Source organism: Trifolium pratense, linkage group LG2, assembly GCF_020283565.1.
Source record: "Trifolium pratense cultivar HEN17-A07 linkage group LG2, ARS_RC_1.1, whole genome shotgun sequence".
Taxonomy (NCBI): Eukaryota; Viridiplantae; Streptophyta; class Magnoliopsida; order Fabales; family Fabaceae; genus Trifolium; species Trifolium pratense.
This window is the reverse complement of record NC_060060.1, coordinates 6,224,877-6,240,145: the sequence shown is the minus strand read 5'-3', so window position 1 is coordinate 6,240,145 and position 15,269 is coordinate 6,224,877. Positions and strand designations below refer to the sequence as shown.

The 15,269-nt window shown below is 34.1% G+C and overlaps 1 protein-coding gene across 5 annotated transcripts; it reads right to left on the bottom strand.

Annotated features, from left to right (window-relative positions):
* Positions 1-1,898: 1,898 nt before the first annotated feature.
* On the bottom strand, positions 1,899-13,468 carry LOC123906611 (DNA (cytosine-5)-methyltransferase DRM2). Of its 5 annotated transcripts, XM_045956556.1 has the most exons (14): positions 13,009-13,468; positions 12,805-12,872; positions 12,587-12,705; positions 12,317-12,402; positions 10,316-10,356; positions 10,084-10,212; positions 8,331-8,430; positions 8,195-8,241; positions 6,646-6,745; positions 6,510-6,556; positions 5,028-5,144; positions 4,452-4,637; positions 3,603-4,355; positions 1,899-2,761 (listed from the first exon to the last, which is right to left on the bottom strand). In XM_045956556.1, the coding sequence occupies exons 5-14, from the start codon at positions 10,316-10,318 to the stop codon at positions 2,327-2,329; spliced, it is 1,917 nt and encodes a 638-aa protein (XP_045812512.1). In that variant the 5' UTR covers positions 10,319-10,356; positions 12,317-12,402; positions 12,587-12,705; positions 12,805-12,872; positions 13,009-13,468; the 3' UTR covers positions 1,899-2,326. The 5 variants fall into 5 exon arrangements, with proteins under 5 accessions (XP_045812512.1, XP_045812510.1, XP_045812511.1 ...); XM_045956554.1 differs by lacking the exon at positions 12,317-12,402 and having other exon boundaries at positions 13,009-13,278; XM_045956555.1 differs by having other exon boundaries at positions 10,316-12,402; positions 13,009-13,258.
* Positions 13,469-15,269: the final 1,801 nt, after the last annotated feature.

Sequence of the window (15,269 nt, the reverse complement as noted above, 5' to 3'; positions counted from 1 at the left end):
ATAACGGTATTTTGAAAGTTTATAAATGTGATATAATTTAAAAAAGATATAATTTACTTAATTTAATTATACTAATAGATATAATTTTAAAAAGTGCTATTGCAGGGCTTTGCGCTCTTTATGTACCAAAAAAAAATCCTTTTTTTTATATTGCCCAGAAAGAAAAAAAAAAGTTCTATTGCATTTGCATAGTATAAAGTACGACGATTTAGGGTCAAATTATAAAAGTTGAGCTCTACAAAGAAAGTGACAATCATCTTGACTTTGAAGACAAACCAATGTTTACCCCCCTTAACCTTTCTTGGATCAAGAGTTCCACCAGTGCAATTAAGGCTACAAATGATTAACTAGATTATAATTAGGAAAACATTTCCAATATAAATGAAAATTATCGAGAAATCCAATTTGGTAACAAAATGTATTCTTGGGCATCTTTAGATGATGCATTATCATATTTAGCTTCATCATGGTTTTAAGTAAAATCTCTGCATAGTATAAAGTACGACTTTTTAGGTTAGATATGTGGAAGAGTGTTTGATTTGGGTGATGGTGGATTTGAAGTTGATGTTATTATGAAATTGAATGTGTATTGATATGCTAGTGTTTCTTAATGGTAGAATGTGATAATGTGAATCCACTTGTAGTTGATCTAGTAGTGTTGGTTTGGGTCCTTGGAGTATGCTCCTTTCAAGGTCTCAGATTCGATTCACCCTGGTGCCAATTTTGGTGGGCTAAGTCCATACAAAGCTAAAAAGTCTGGCTTTAAATGGGGCCCCGCAAATGGGTGGTGGGATTGGTCCCCTTGGATTAGTCGGTTTTAAGACCGAATACCAAGTTTTCAGAAAGAAAAAAAAAAGAAAAAAAAAGAATGTGATACCGTGAATTATTAGTCCAAGAAAAGATTGAAAGAATTGTTTATTGGGGTTTAGGTTAAATACATTTTTGTCATTTCATAAACATCAACACTTTAATCTTCTCAATCTCTATTCAACCAAACTAATGAATAAAGAGAGAAAACATTTCTTCTACTAAGAAGAAAAAAAAAAAGAGAAAACATTTCTTTAGCTTATAATTCTTTTTATCTTATTCTAACCGGTATATCAAATCTGATATGTATTTCTCATATCTTGCTCTCTTATTTTAAACTCTATTTATTGTCAAAGAAAATTAAATTCTAAACTCTATATCTAGTATAAAAAAGTTTCTAATACAACAGTTATTGTAAAAAAGTTTTTCATAACACACACTATGATTATAAGCATTGTAAGTTGTCAGAAATAAAATTTATCCTCCTCCTAATAACTCAGTTTTGGGTGTGGGGAGGCAAAGACTGACGGGCACATGTTAGGTTGACTATGAATTATTGTCATAGGGTGTTCTCAAATCAATACATATAATATCTTTATTCGGAATTAATTGAGTTTCTTTGTATGTCCTACAAGTTTTTCGTGTGTCCAATTTTCACTCATCCACTACTTAAATAACAGATGAGTAAAAATGTGAAATGTGAGGAAAAAACACCGTTCGTACAGAAATAACGGATGATGTTTGAGGAAATGGCAGAGCGAAAAAAGAAACTCTTGTTAATCAACGATACATGAACTCATAGCGAAAAAAGAAACTCTTGTTAATCAACGATACATGAACTCATAGTTATTCACGGTCAGTCCAAGATTTGGTTGGTTTGAAGCATCATATAGTTCATGCTAGTTTTATCACAAAATCACTGATTGCTGCATACCATGTAATAAGTATGATTTTGTGTCATCTACACATATTTGGTCGTGTTGTACTTTTTTAAAGATAAGTCATGTATTATTATTTGTGCCAAGTGAAGCTTAGAGTAGAGTATATTGCATGTTATATAATTCTACCAAATGATTTGCATAATAAATAGATACCAAAAAGTTCAACATGTTATTCTGAATAATCTTGATTTTTTTTTCTTAGCCATCCTAGAAATATTCGAAGCAGAAGATTCAATACAAACAACCTTTGCCATTGGGCCTAGGGTGCAGCCCACCCATGATTTGGAACCTCCATTCCTAGCCATAGTAGCTAGTTCATGAGCAGAACACATTTTTGCTCCTTCTAATAAAAACAACAATTACATTTGTAGTACTGGCTCTTTGCAACTGTACTTAGAGGATATCCCATTTTTGCCACACAAATATATAACATGAAATAAGAAATGTCAAGGAAAAATAATTATTTGACACTGTTTTTGCCTTTCCTTGTTTGACAACAAAAATGGGATGAAAAGTGAAATGTAGAAGATCCTAAATGTTTGGATATAAACCCTGAAAACGAAATTCCTATAGACAATTCATCTAAATCTTGGTGCCATAGCTTTCACCAAGTCTAAAATCCTAAAGTAGTCATAGAAGAGAGACGACTCAGAGCCCTCGAGTCCATTCCTGCTAACCCTATTGCTTCCAGCCAAATTATTACACGGACTGCCACCAACAATCAGATCAAAACCACCGTAAATGCTCATCAGCTGCTCCAAACGATCAGAATCCAGTTGCTGCACATCATCCATATCAATCAAATTCCCCTTTTGATTTGTCTGCTCCCACCAACTTCTGACAATGTTCCTGTTGACTTCTGATTTTTCAACTGACACCACAGTCTTCAGAGGGATGCCAAGTCGATGGAGAGCTACCTCCGCACCACCGATTCCAGAAAAGAGAGAGAGAAGATTAACCCCATCAGGATACATTTCCTTCAGAACAGATAGGTGATATGCCACTGTGTCAACCTGAAAGTTTCACATGGAAAAACAAAAACTAAATAGTATCAGACATCATTTAACACTTGGACAAATTTATTTGAATACAATATAAAACACCCAAATGCTACTGATGTGTTGTATCTAAAATCAATTTCTTTGTAGAGGCTCATTACATCAATCTATTTTAATGTTTTAGTCAGATTTTTGGTCTTGTGAATTCCTATACCCTTATATTCTGAATCTGAATATGAATTAAGTTTACTTAAAACATTCTTAGATAGTTCCACCCAATAGTATATTTCTATATGACGGTATTACACATACTGTCCCCGCATATATTTACAGAGGCTTTATTATTATGGTGGGAGAGGGAAAGTAAACACAACCTGGCACTGATATCAGATGACAGAAATTAAAAACTGATTTAGATTATGAATATAATGAATGTGTTGTTACCTTACCTATGAACAAAAAGAACACAAATTCTAATAACTATCTTATATGTACTTGTAGGCCTAAATTGTCTAAGGCTCACTTGGAAGTCACATAATGAGGGAAATTAGAGATGGGGGAAAGTTGGTTAAGGGAGCATACACTCTGGGCAGTGTGAATTTTATTCAACTGATTGTATTTTCCATTTCCAGAAATATCATAATCATAAAAATTATTTCCCTTTATTCGGTATTTTATCCATTAATTCCTCAATCTACCGTTTGTGTTCCTATGAAATGCCCTTGATATTTGAGAGATCTAAGACACTCCTAATTCCAATTACCACCAAACAAGTTTTTATGAGTTATGCTTTATTATCTCTTAGCTAACAGACATATCAGAAAAATAGAGAGATAGGGAGAAAGTATTTTCATACCTGGAAAGAATTTCCAAGTGATTTGAATCTGTCCGTCCGACTTATACCACCACCTCTTGTGTGGTTCCTGGGGAATCCTAAAAGCATCTCAACTTCGTCGGGCTCTAGGGGGGCAACTTTATTCTTGCCCACCCATACCAAGTTCCACTTCCTACACTGATCCAACACATACTTCTTGACAACGTCAGTTGGTTCTTCCAAGTGCTCACAGCTTTCCACCGCTTTCCTGATCCTATCTGTGAGTCTTGCACTTCCGTGGACAGTTTGCAGACAGTTTAGATTGGTTCTAGGGTCCCAAGACGGCCACCACCTCCTTAATAAGGGAAAGGCATCGTGTATTGTACGCGGCGGCAAAGGTAGAAGCGGAAACCTATTGGAAATTGGGAGATTATGAATATATCCCCGTTTCCTAGCTGCCGCACAAAAGTACTTGGAGTCCACATACTCCGGCTCCACATCATACAAGAATCTCGAGATCGTCTGCCAAACACCCTTCGGTGCCAACGCCACATTCTCATAGTAGAAGTATGGCGGTCCGATGGCATTTTCAGGCAATCGACGATGCGTGACTAAAGAGCTCGGCTCGGTGGGAATTCCAAATCCCACCATCGGATTAGGCAGATTAAGTGCCTGAGCCTCGTCATCCTCTTCACACACTCCTCTCTTCTCAATCACCTTTGGTCTCTTCTTTCCCAGTACTTCATATTCATAGAGACTCCGCTTCTTCAACTTTGAATGTCCGCTGCTTTGTGGCTGTCAAAAATTAAATTCAAAATGTAACAGATGAATAGAAGATAAAATGATCATAAGGAAAAAAGATTCAGAAAAACATAAGAATAAATTTTCTACCTTGTCTTCCGGAGGCAGAAGGGAATCTTCAGCTTTCACCAGTTGAGCAACACCGATGAAATCAACCAGGTCATCAAGCGAGGCGTCTTGACCTAATCTTTCTATGGCCACTAAAGCCTCCTGCTCCTTGAATCCCATTTTTACCAGGGCCAACAATGTATCATCATCCCCAGATTTTGGCATTTCCTGTACAAAACAATAATCAACCTTCAACTTAAAATACATATCTTGCACTTAATTATTCCTAGCATAATCAATTCCAGAACTCCCATAGATGCATTTAAAAGCAAGTGGAAACAGAACAAAGATATCTTCATTTTTCTTTGTAGGCAAAAGAGAAATCTATATTACTCAGAATCTACCCAAGCAGGAAACACAAAACCATACAAATTAATCTCATGCAGTCATGTCTAGAAGAGTATCAAGTCCGTTATTGCATACCCTATAGCAAACTAGAAACAATCCAAGTAGATGACACTAAAGACACAAAATACCATGATGATAATTGATAAGATGAATCAAATAGCAAACTTTGAAAAACAAAATATCAAAGCACAATAAGCAGGCAGTGTTTACATCATCAGAAAAAGCATCATCATCCGATAAATCATCCCACGAGCTCCCTGCATACTCGGAAGAGGTGGGATCTGGTTCAACTTGCTGCTGTTGCTGCTGAGAGGAACTCTCTAGAGCCTGTAAATATGAAGAAAAACAAATATTATAATTAAAACTATGACATTGGCTACCAAAATTGAAAAAACATGTAAATAGTGCATTAAAACTGTCAGAGAGAAGTCTAAAAAAAGGTCAAAAAGAAACAAAGAGGTGAAATGGGGGAAGAAAGGAGCTAATGAATAATGCCGACAAAATATGTATGTATATTATTAGCACACGTAGTAGACATGTAATATTGGCTAACTGCTTGTTTTGACTTTCCACATACCTACAAATTTTATTATGGCAATCTTGCAAATAAGTCCTTAAAGAAAAAGATTAAAGAAAGCACAGTCACAGTCCTATCATAATTAGTAGTAGAAACATCACTATGGATATCAAAGAGATTCGTAAAATATTATTTAAACTGTATCAAGTTAGTAGAAACAACGGAAATAGAAACTGAATCAGTGCTGTAATATTGAATTGGGGAAAAGTGATTACAGTATGAAACATAAAAGAAATAAATTCTGAAAAGGTCACCAACAGCCTAGCCAAATGTCCAAATGTCTCCCACATAAGAAAAACATTCTCTGATAAATTCTCTCACCAATACCAGAATTCTCTTCTCTCCTCATTATATTCCTAATATGAGGAGGATGGCTAAGAACACTATCTTTCCAACACTCACTCTCTTAATGGGTGAAATCAATGTGTTCCACACTTTGGAAAAGGGCCCCACATAAAGTGGTGGAACCCACATCAATTTCACCCAATAATAGAGTGGGTGTGGGAAAGAGAGTAATCCTAGAACACCTTTTCCTTACCTCACTCTCCATGTACCTCATGAACCTTCTTGTTCGTTAGGTTCCATATCAGCACTCCAAACCTTCTCAAGGTTTTGGTGATATGCTTTCCATATCTTGGGCCTAGCTTTATTACCCTAAAGTGTGCTCATCTGTTATGGGTCTGCAGGTCCATTTCTATCACAAGACCCGATGGTATGAACACTAAAGGTTGTGCGACAGGCCAAGGATTCAAGTCGGGGAACAAGCCTCTCGCCAATGTAAGGTAAGGAAATCTATAACAGGCCAACACTATGTTCAACCTACTGTGGGATTCTACATAAAGAACATCCAGTTCAATAGGATCCCATAAGGTGGAATCTGGGGAGGGTAGTATGTAAATTTACTACCACAAAATGAGAGACCCCCACAAATTGAGAGGCTATTTTCAAGATTTGAACTTGTGACCTTTTCCAGGTCACAAGGCAGCAACCATTGGTTGCGCGAAGGCTCACTCTTATAGTGGGGGATACCACCTATTTGGTATAATTTGATAATAGTTCCCAGGGACAACAGAGAAAATGCTAACAGTAAAAGGCTTAAGAAAATATAAACTTACCGTGTATGTGAGAATCTCTTCAAGAAGTTTATCTTTGTTTTCCTCACCTGCATTCCATCAGAGCACAGTATTAGTTACAAACTTTGAATCCAAATCTAGTGATCTACACTTAAATAGAGTAAAGCAGTGCTTTTACCATATTCCTGAATTACTTTGGAAACCACTTCGGCACGAAATCCCATACTGATAAAATGGTCAAACACCTTGGTATTAGATGGACCTGCAGAGGAGCTTGCCTTCAGGAAGAGAGAAACATATGTTAGTATCTTAAAGACTCCATTTCCTGTGAAGAATCATATATCTATATGCACTTTTCTCAATGAAGCATGTGATGGTGCATTGGGTTTAAAAAAATTTCAGGTATAGGTAATTGGATTGGATAAACCATCAAATCAATAGCTATATAAATAAGGAACTTGATTCAAAAGGAACTAGCTACAATGAAATAAGAAATGTAATAATCCACAAAATTAAAATTGAAATACATATTATATATGTAAAACTACTTTAGTAAGGTCCCAATTCTCAAAGCTTCTTTTTCTGCAATGACCCGTGTTGATCATGCACAATTAACTGCTTCAATCCTCTTAATCAGTAGTGTAACCCAAGTTGATTTTACCCAATAAGAGAGTGGGTGTTGGAAAGAGTGTTCCTAGAACTCATTTTCCTTCCCTCACTCTCCATGCACCTTCTTACTCATTAGGTTCCAGCTCAGCACTCCTAACCTTCTCACGTTGTCTGTGATATACTTTCCATATATTGGGCATAGCTTTATTACCCTTAAGAGTGGTCATCTATTATGGTTCAGCAGGCCCATTTCTATCACAAGACCCAATGGTATGAACACTAAAGGTCATGTAAATGCCCAATCCCAAGACAACAAAAATAACTTACAATAAGAATTAACTTCAATTCTTAATAACTAGAGATTTAATATAACTTTCTTTCTTCAAGTGGATGTCATTTCTTCAAAAATGTTCAATGAAAACACCAAAATATTAAAATACGAAATTGATTGATATCATCTTCGTGAGAAGGAAAAATCACAACAATTAAAGGAAATATGTTAAGATACACAACTTTCAAAAAGTAATATATATTTTTGTAATTCCTACTAAGTTTGAAGAATGAATATATTATTATTTCTTATTTGGAATCAATATAAATATAATGAATTTCTTTTATTTCTTATTTAATATCAAATTATTAAAACTGCAATTCTGCAAACTATTTTTTGAAATGCTACTGAAAAAGCAGTTTTGGTGCAACAATTGAAGTTGCTGTTGTGTTACTGGTCAAGGATTCGAGTCGGGGAATAAGCGTCTTGCAAAAGTAAGGTAGGGAAGTCTATAACAGGCCAACACTCTGTTCAACTATTCCCTAGTTCCTGCCACTGTGGAATTCTTACATAAAGAACATCCAGTTCACTAGGGTCCCGCAAGGTGGAATCTGGGGAGGGTAGTATGTAACTTTACTACTACAAAATGAGAGACCCCCGCAAATTGAGAGGTTATTTTCAAGATTTGAACCTGTGACCTCCTCCAGGTCACAAGGCAGCAACCATCCGTTGTGCCAAGGCTCGCTCTTAAAGTGGGAGATACCGCATATTGGGTATAATTTGATAATAGTTCTTAGGGTAACAGCAAAATACTAACAGTAAAAGGATTAAGAAAATATAAACTTACTGAGTATGTGAGAATCTCTTCAAGAAGTTTATCTTCATTTTCCTCACCTGCATTCCATCAGAGCAGTATTAGTTACGAACTTTATGAATCAAAATCTAGTAAACTACACTTAAATAGAGTAAAGCAGTGCTTTTACCATATTCCTGAATTACTTTAGAAACCACTTCTGCAGGAAATCCCATACTGATAAAATTGTCAAACACCTTGGTATTAGATGGACCAGCAAACGAGCGTGCCTTCAGGGAGAGAGAAATATATGTTAGCATCTAAAAGACTCAATTTCCTGTGAAGAATCATATTTCTATATGCATTTTTCTCAATGATGCATGTGATTGTGCGTTGGGTTTAAACCATCAAATCAATAGCTATATAAATAAGGAACTCGATTCAAGAGGAACTAGCTACAATGAAATAAGATATGTAAATAATCCACAAAATCAAAATTGAAATATGTATTATATATGTAAAACTACTTTAGTAAGGTCCCAATTCTCAAAGCTTCTTTTCTGCAATGACCTGGTAGGTTGGTCAATCTTTTGGTTTATCACTTTTAGTAGGTCGCCTATCACTTTTTTGGTTTTGATTTTAATGAGGGCCTCCTAAGCCCAGGAAAAAAGAGACTACAACGGAATCAAACGCGGTGTAGTGTTACCCATACCATCACTTAAGTCAGTAGTATTTGGATTTAAAAAACTGGGTGTCCATTGAGAAAGGTGCATAAAAGCTTCACGTTTTCATAAAAGCTTTTATGCACCTCTTGCTGTGATAGGAACATCAAATATGTAAGCATCAGAATGTGGTAATACGGTATCAGTATTGTGTTCAGCGTAAATTTCTGTTGTGTAATGACTGATAAGTGGGTAGGGTCGATAGAGCTGAGTGAGAGAGTGGGTTACACTGTTAACTCTTATCTTTCATTGATAATAGAAAACAATTGTAATCACTCTGCAGTAGGACACATAGTTCAATTGGCCGAATTTGTTCATAAACATTGTGTGTTTTTTATTTGTACATATATGTTGTATTTACTCTTTGTTACGACAAAAAGACTTCAGATACAGCAAACTTTATCCATCTCAAAATAGTATGAACATTTAGCGTATAAACTACGTTCTCTCTTCATTGCAGTGAACCACTTTCATAGTACTCACAATATAAAACCAGACGTACACAACCAAAGTATATAATAACAATGAGAAATCATATCATATATTCATATCACACAACCAATAATATGTTCCATGTCAAACATTTTCTAATTTCAACCAATACTCGATCACAATAACAATAACTTAGCTAACTATATATTTTTTTCTTCTAAGTCACCGCAATTAGGGTCTTTGATTATGTATAAAACTGTAGAGGTAGTGTTACCCATACCAACGCTTAAGTCAGTAGTATTTGTATTGAAAACTGTTCATCACATAGGATATTTTTTTTATTATAATTAGGGACTCCAAAACTCCATTCCAAATTATCAAGTATTAAGGTAACTAAGAAACTAGGCATCAGAATGAAGATTACAGCAAACAAAACCAAGAATTACCAAAAATATAACTTGGAATTTATAAACTCAGTCCCTGATTTACAATACAATTCAATCAATTAGATCTTCAAAATCCAAGTAACTCATCTCCAATTTATCACGACCGATCAAATCCAAGTAACTCATCTCCAATTTATTACGACCTCTCATATTTCTCTCTTTCAAAACAGTCCATTAATCATTAGTGTAACTAACACATAAAAACATTAAAAAAGATGATTTATTTAAATTTTGTAATAAAATAAATACTCTGAAGCAATTAAACAAACATGTTAAGTGCTTATAAAAAAAACACAATCACGTTAAGTTGATCATATATGAGAAGTGAGGAATGAAAGCTTACCTCTACAGACCCAGCAGTAATTGTGTGTGCATTGGAAACAGTTGAACATGAGGAATGAAAGCCCTCGATCTCAAGCTCATCGTCAGTATTCCAATCAATATTGTCACTCCCCAGACCAGAATCATCACCCTGCAATAGTTGTTATATGATTATTATCACAGAAATATATAAAACAACTATGAAACACGAGAGAGAGAGAGAGAGAGAGAGAGAGAGAGAGAGAGAAACCTACCATTTTTTATCTCACAATCTTGCAAAGTACAGATCTCCGGGCTGCTCAAGCACATAAGCAAGAAGATTAGAGGTTGTTTGTAGTCAAACCAATCTATTCAACAGGACTTCATAGATTAAAATTAATAAAAAAATAAAATCAACCTTCAATTCAACTTGGTAACTATTGAAAACAAGGAGAGAATTCATCTCTTGGTAAGTTCTGTAATTGTATTTCTTTATTGAGAATGGCTACAAGGTACATGAATATATATAACTATTGTTATCCTACACCCCTAACAAACTCTGAGCTGTGAAAACTTTCACCGTCTCAAATCATAAGCTGCCATCTAGCAGAGATAGTCTCAAATTATAAGATGACATTTGGCAGGGAATAATCTAGAATAGTAAAGAGAGAAAAACATCTTACTGAAAGGTTAGACAGTTAAAACTTAAAACATTACTATTTGTCACTGTTCTAATAGTAACTCATGAATAAATTAATTATACACTGATTAAATACTATGATTATAGCCCACATGGGATAACTACCCCCGAAATAGTGGAGTTAATGGCTCCATGATGCGGTCGAGGGAATCTCACCCCGGACCGTTATATCCTAGCCTATATATAGGCCCTTTATGATCTCAAAAGGATCATCACATTCCACGTATTCACTTACACTAAGACTTAGACCTAGAACCACTTCTAGCTAAGCATCCGTACCTCAGTTCCAAGCAGGAACAAGGTTTAACATCCATAAAATTTACCCCAAACAAATATTTCAAAGATACACATTTGCAGCATTCCACTGCAAAGTTTCACTTGTACCAAAAGCCTCTTTTACTAAATAAACTAAATTACTCTAAATGGTAGGAAGGGCAGAGAGGATTGATCAAAAACATCAAACAGACAACTCTAAGAGGTAGTAGCAGCTACTAGACATAGGGGCGTTCATGGTTTAAAAACCAAACCTAATTTATGGTTTGGTTCAGTTCCTAAACCCATTTCAATAAAAACCGGTTATCATGTAAAACCAGTTTGGATCTGGTTCAAAACCGGTTTGTAACAAAAACCGGATTAGTCACTTGAACCAATTTTAACCCGGTTTTTTTACTCAAACCAGTTTTAAAATTGTTTTTTTTTACTCAAACTAGTTTTTCAAAAATAATTTTAAAAACAGTTTTTTCATTGAATTGTTTTCAAAACTCAAATCTGGTTTGTTAGTGTAAAAACTGGATTGCCCTCAAGCCTAATAACAACATTCTTGCCCTCTAGAAGAAATAATACCACTACTTAACAACCACATATTCACAGAGAAAACAAAAATTACAGAAACCAATAAATGTTCAACCCTAGCAATATCAAGGCAGGCAATGATGGAAGACATAGTAGAATCAAATATTCTCAAGATTTAATTGATTACTTACCAAGATTTAATTGATATTTTCACAAATGTTGAAATGCATACAACAACAAAACTGATAATGTACCAAATTAGATGAAAACTGTAAGCTAAATTGATAATGTACTAAACTAATAATGTTTAGTCTAAACCCCCGCATAGACAGCAGCAAATTATTGAACTAATAATGACTAACAGATTCCATAAACTAAACTGATGATGTAAAGATAAATGAAAACCATTAATCAAATTTAACTGTAAGTTTCAACAAAATATGTCTCGATTAATGATTGTACAGCAAAAAACACCAACAACCAGAGAACCACAAATGAAAATCATATTTATGTCCAAAAAACAATATCTATGGTCATCAAAAGAACCCAATTACCCAAATGAAAAACAAAAAGGAAGTAAGTCCAATGTTACAAATGAGACATGAGAGACTGAATAGCAAAACTAAGTAAACATATAAAAAAATCGTTCATCATTGGCTTCATACTAAAACCTTATACAATTAAGTTTTTATATATTATCATATATCTGCTCCTGTGTTACTCAATTCTAACTAAATTTCAGTTTATACAATTAAATTATTATTTCCTTAAACACAATCAGTACCTAGGGTGAAGAGGAAGTAGCCGCACGCAGTGGTGGCTCTACTGATCTTCCGACGCCGGAGAAGATGAGATGTGCAATTTGAGAAACTAACAAAATCACAAAACCACAACCAAAAACCCTAAATTAAAAATCAAAATCGTTCCATTATGCTAAACACTATTTTTCAAACAACAAAACAGAAATTAACATGCAACAAATTGTATTTTCATTCTACCTTCGTGAAAATGGAAGAGAAAGAGAGAGATAGAGAGGGAGAGAGAGAGCATGTACCTAGGGTGAAGAAGAAGAAGAAGTAGCCGCACGCAGTGGTGGCTCTACTGATCTTCCGACGCCGGAGAAGATGAGATATGCGATATGCGAAACATCACAAAACCACGACCAAAAAAACCCTAAATTAAAAATCAAAATCGTTCGTTAATGCTGAACACTATTAATTTTCAAACAACAAAACAGAAATTAACATGCAACAAATCCGAATTTCATTCTACCTTCGTGAAAATGGAAGATTTTATGAATTCACTCACTCTCGACTGAAATCCACAATGCACTTTCACCTCTGCGTCAAAAACAAACAAATTCGTATAATTAAACTCAAATTCATTCAACAAATTAACAATTACAGCAACAAAACAAAACACAATTAATCAAAATTAAACGAAAAATTATGAAATTAGAATAAGAAAAATCTGAACCTCTTCGATTTTGACGATTCTGACGAAGACGAAGAAATGAGAGAGTAAGTGAAAGTGAGAGAGTGAGTGAAAAGAAAAGAGTAAGAACAAAACGCGAACTGAGTCTCAGGCGCTGACTCGGGGTGGAAACTCAGTAACGCGACGTGAGAATGTTCACGCTCTCGCTACACTTGGTTAACGGTTTCGATCTAATGAACCCAGTGAAGGAGAATGATGTAAACCGTCGGATTGAGTTTTTGATTTTTTGGTGGAATAATTTGTTATGATATCAGCGAATATGATATCAAGAAATTTGATATCATACTTGCTGAGAGTGGGATTGGGAAAAGAAAAGGAATCTTTTTCTCTTTCTTTCTTTTTTCTATTTTAGATATAAAATGACATAAAAGTCCTTTAAAAGTTTGTAGTGTGACGTTGATTGAGAGAAAGAAGTTAATGTTATTAAATGTTTGGAATAGGTGAAGGGTGTTTCTAGCTTAGTTATCATAAATAAATATAAAATGTCATAAAAATAATGTTTAACAATTTTAATATGATCATTATCGACCGTAGAGAATTTAATATTAATAAAGTCTTGGTAAGAATATCTCGATATCACTTTAAGTTTCATATATTATTAATAAGTGATTTCTTTAATGTAATGTAATATTTATGCTACTGATACATAAGTATTTTCAATTATGTAAAATTATATAGTACTTTGACTCTTAAGCAACTCATAGAAAAAAAAATCAATATTGTCTCTGTTGGCTTATCTCAGTTGGTAGGAATATCGCACTATATGTACAGGAGTCTATGTTAGAACACAGGACAGTCCACTTATTCACCTTAAGGTGGATTTTATAATCACTAGGCTACTAAACAAAAAAAATCAATATTAAATTGATGAGACGATATCTTAAATAAAGTATTTGTATCATTTTTTGATACTCGCTCGTCATGTCATAGCTGCTCCAATGATAAGAAAAAATAAGGTGTAAATTATTAATCGATGAAACTCCTTTAAATACTCCTTTATTTTTGACACAAGAGGGAGCATAGGATATATCAACACTTAAAATTCTTCTTCTTTATTATTTATTTATTTTTTGGATTCAAGGGCCTAAGTTTCACGGGTTGGTCATGTGATTGTAGAGAATCTTTTTTCGTGGTAAGAGTTGTCCGTCAAAGAAAAATAGGGTATGTTTCGACTGACTTATGTTTGAGTTTCTTCGAAATAACTTATGCATATAAATAAGTTTTTATGCAATATTATAAATTTTTCAAGGTAGTTTATGAGAAAACAATTGATAAAGATACAATTTTTGTTAGTAAAAACTTATGAATCAATATAAAATTTTATTTATTTGCATAACTTATTTTCATAAGCTCAAAAAATAAGTCTAATTCAAACGTGTCCATAGTAATAGAATGTGTTTGATATGCTAAAATAATAAAATAAACAATTGAGAGTGCACAAATTGAGGGCAAGAAATAAGACAAAAATTGGAGAAAAACAATTATCCACTAAATCATGCGACAATTTTTTATCTTCAACACAAGTTATTTAATATCAACAAGATAATTTTTTGTCCATCGTATAAGAAAAAAATTGTTCAATAGTAAGGGAAAGAAAACTCTTCATGGAAAAATCAATTCTTTAGTGTTTTATCTTTCATAGTTAGAGTTAGAGCTACAAACGTCACCATATAAAGTTTATGAGAATCTTGTCATTCATAGGCATTCAAAAATAGTCGAGAGTCACCGCAAACGGTAACGTTCCATAAATGGTTCATTATACAATGGACACAATTATCATTTGTAAGAAGATGCATGGTTCCTGGGAATCTTCAAGATTAGCACTCTTTTAGGCAATTACTAGGAACTTAATATGTGCATATATCAAGAGTTTATTTATGAGCAAGAAAATAAATGATTACTCTGAGATATGTGGCGTTTAAGTGGGAGAATTGGATGTAACAAAACTTCTCTGATAGTACCAATCGTTACTTGGTTCAGTGGTGATTAACGCCGAATTTGGTAGGAATGACCACGGTTCGATCCCTCTCAACTATAATCAGAAGAGGACTGAAACTATTTGATGTCAAAATTGTCTCTCAAACCAGATTAAACTGAGATGAAAACAAAAAAAAAAACTTCTCTAATAGTATCAACTAAGATAATGGACTATTATTTTATTTTACTTATAAAAATATATTTACTTATTAGTAGTTTTAATAGACCGTTATTTATCGCGAGGCAAAAACATCACAACACAAACT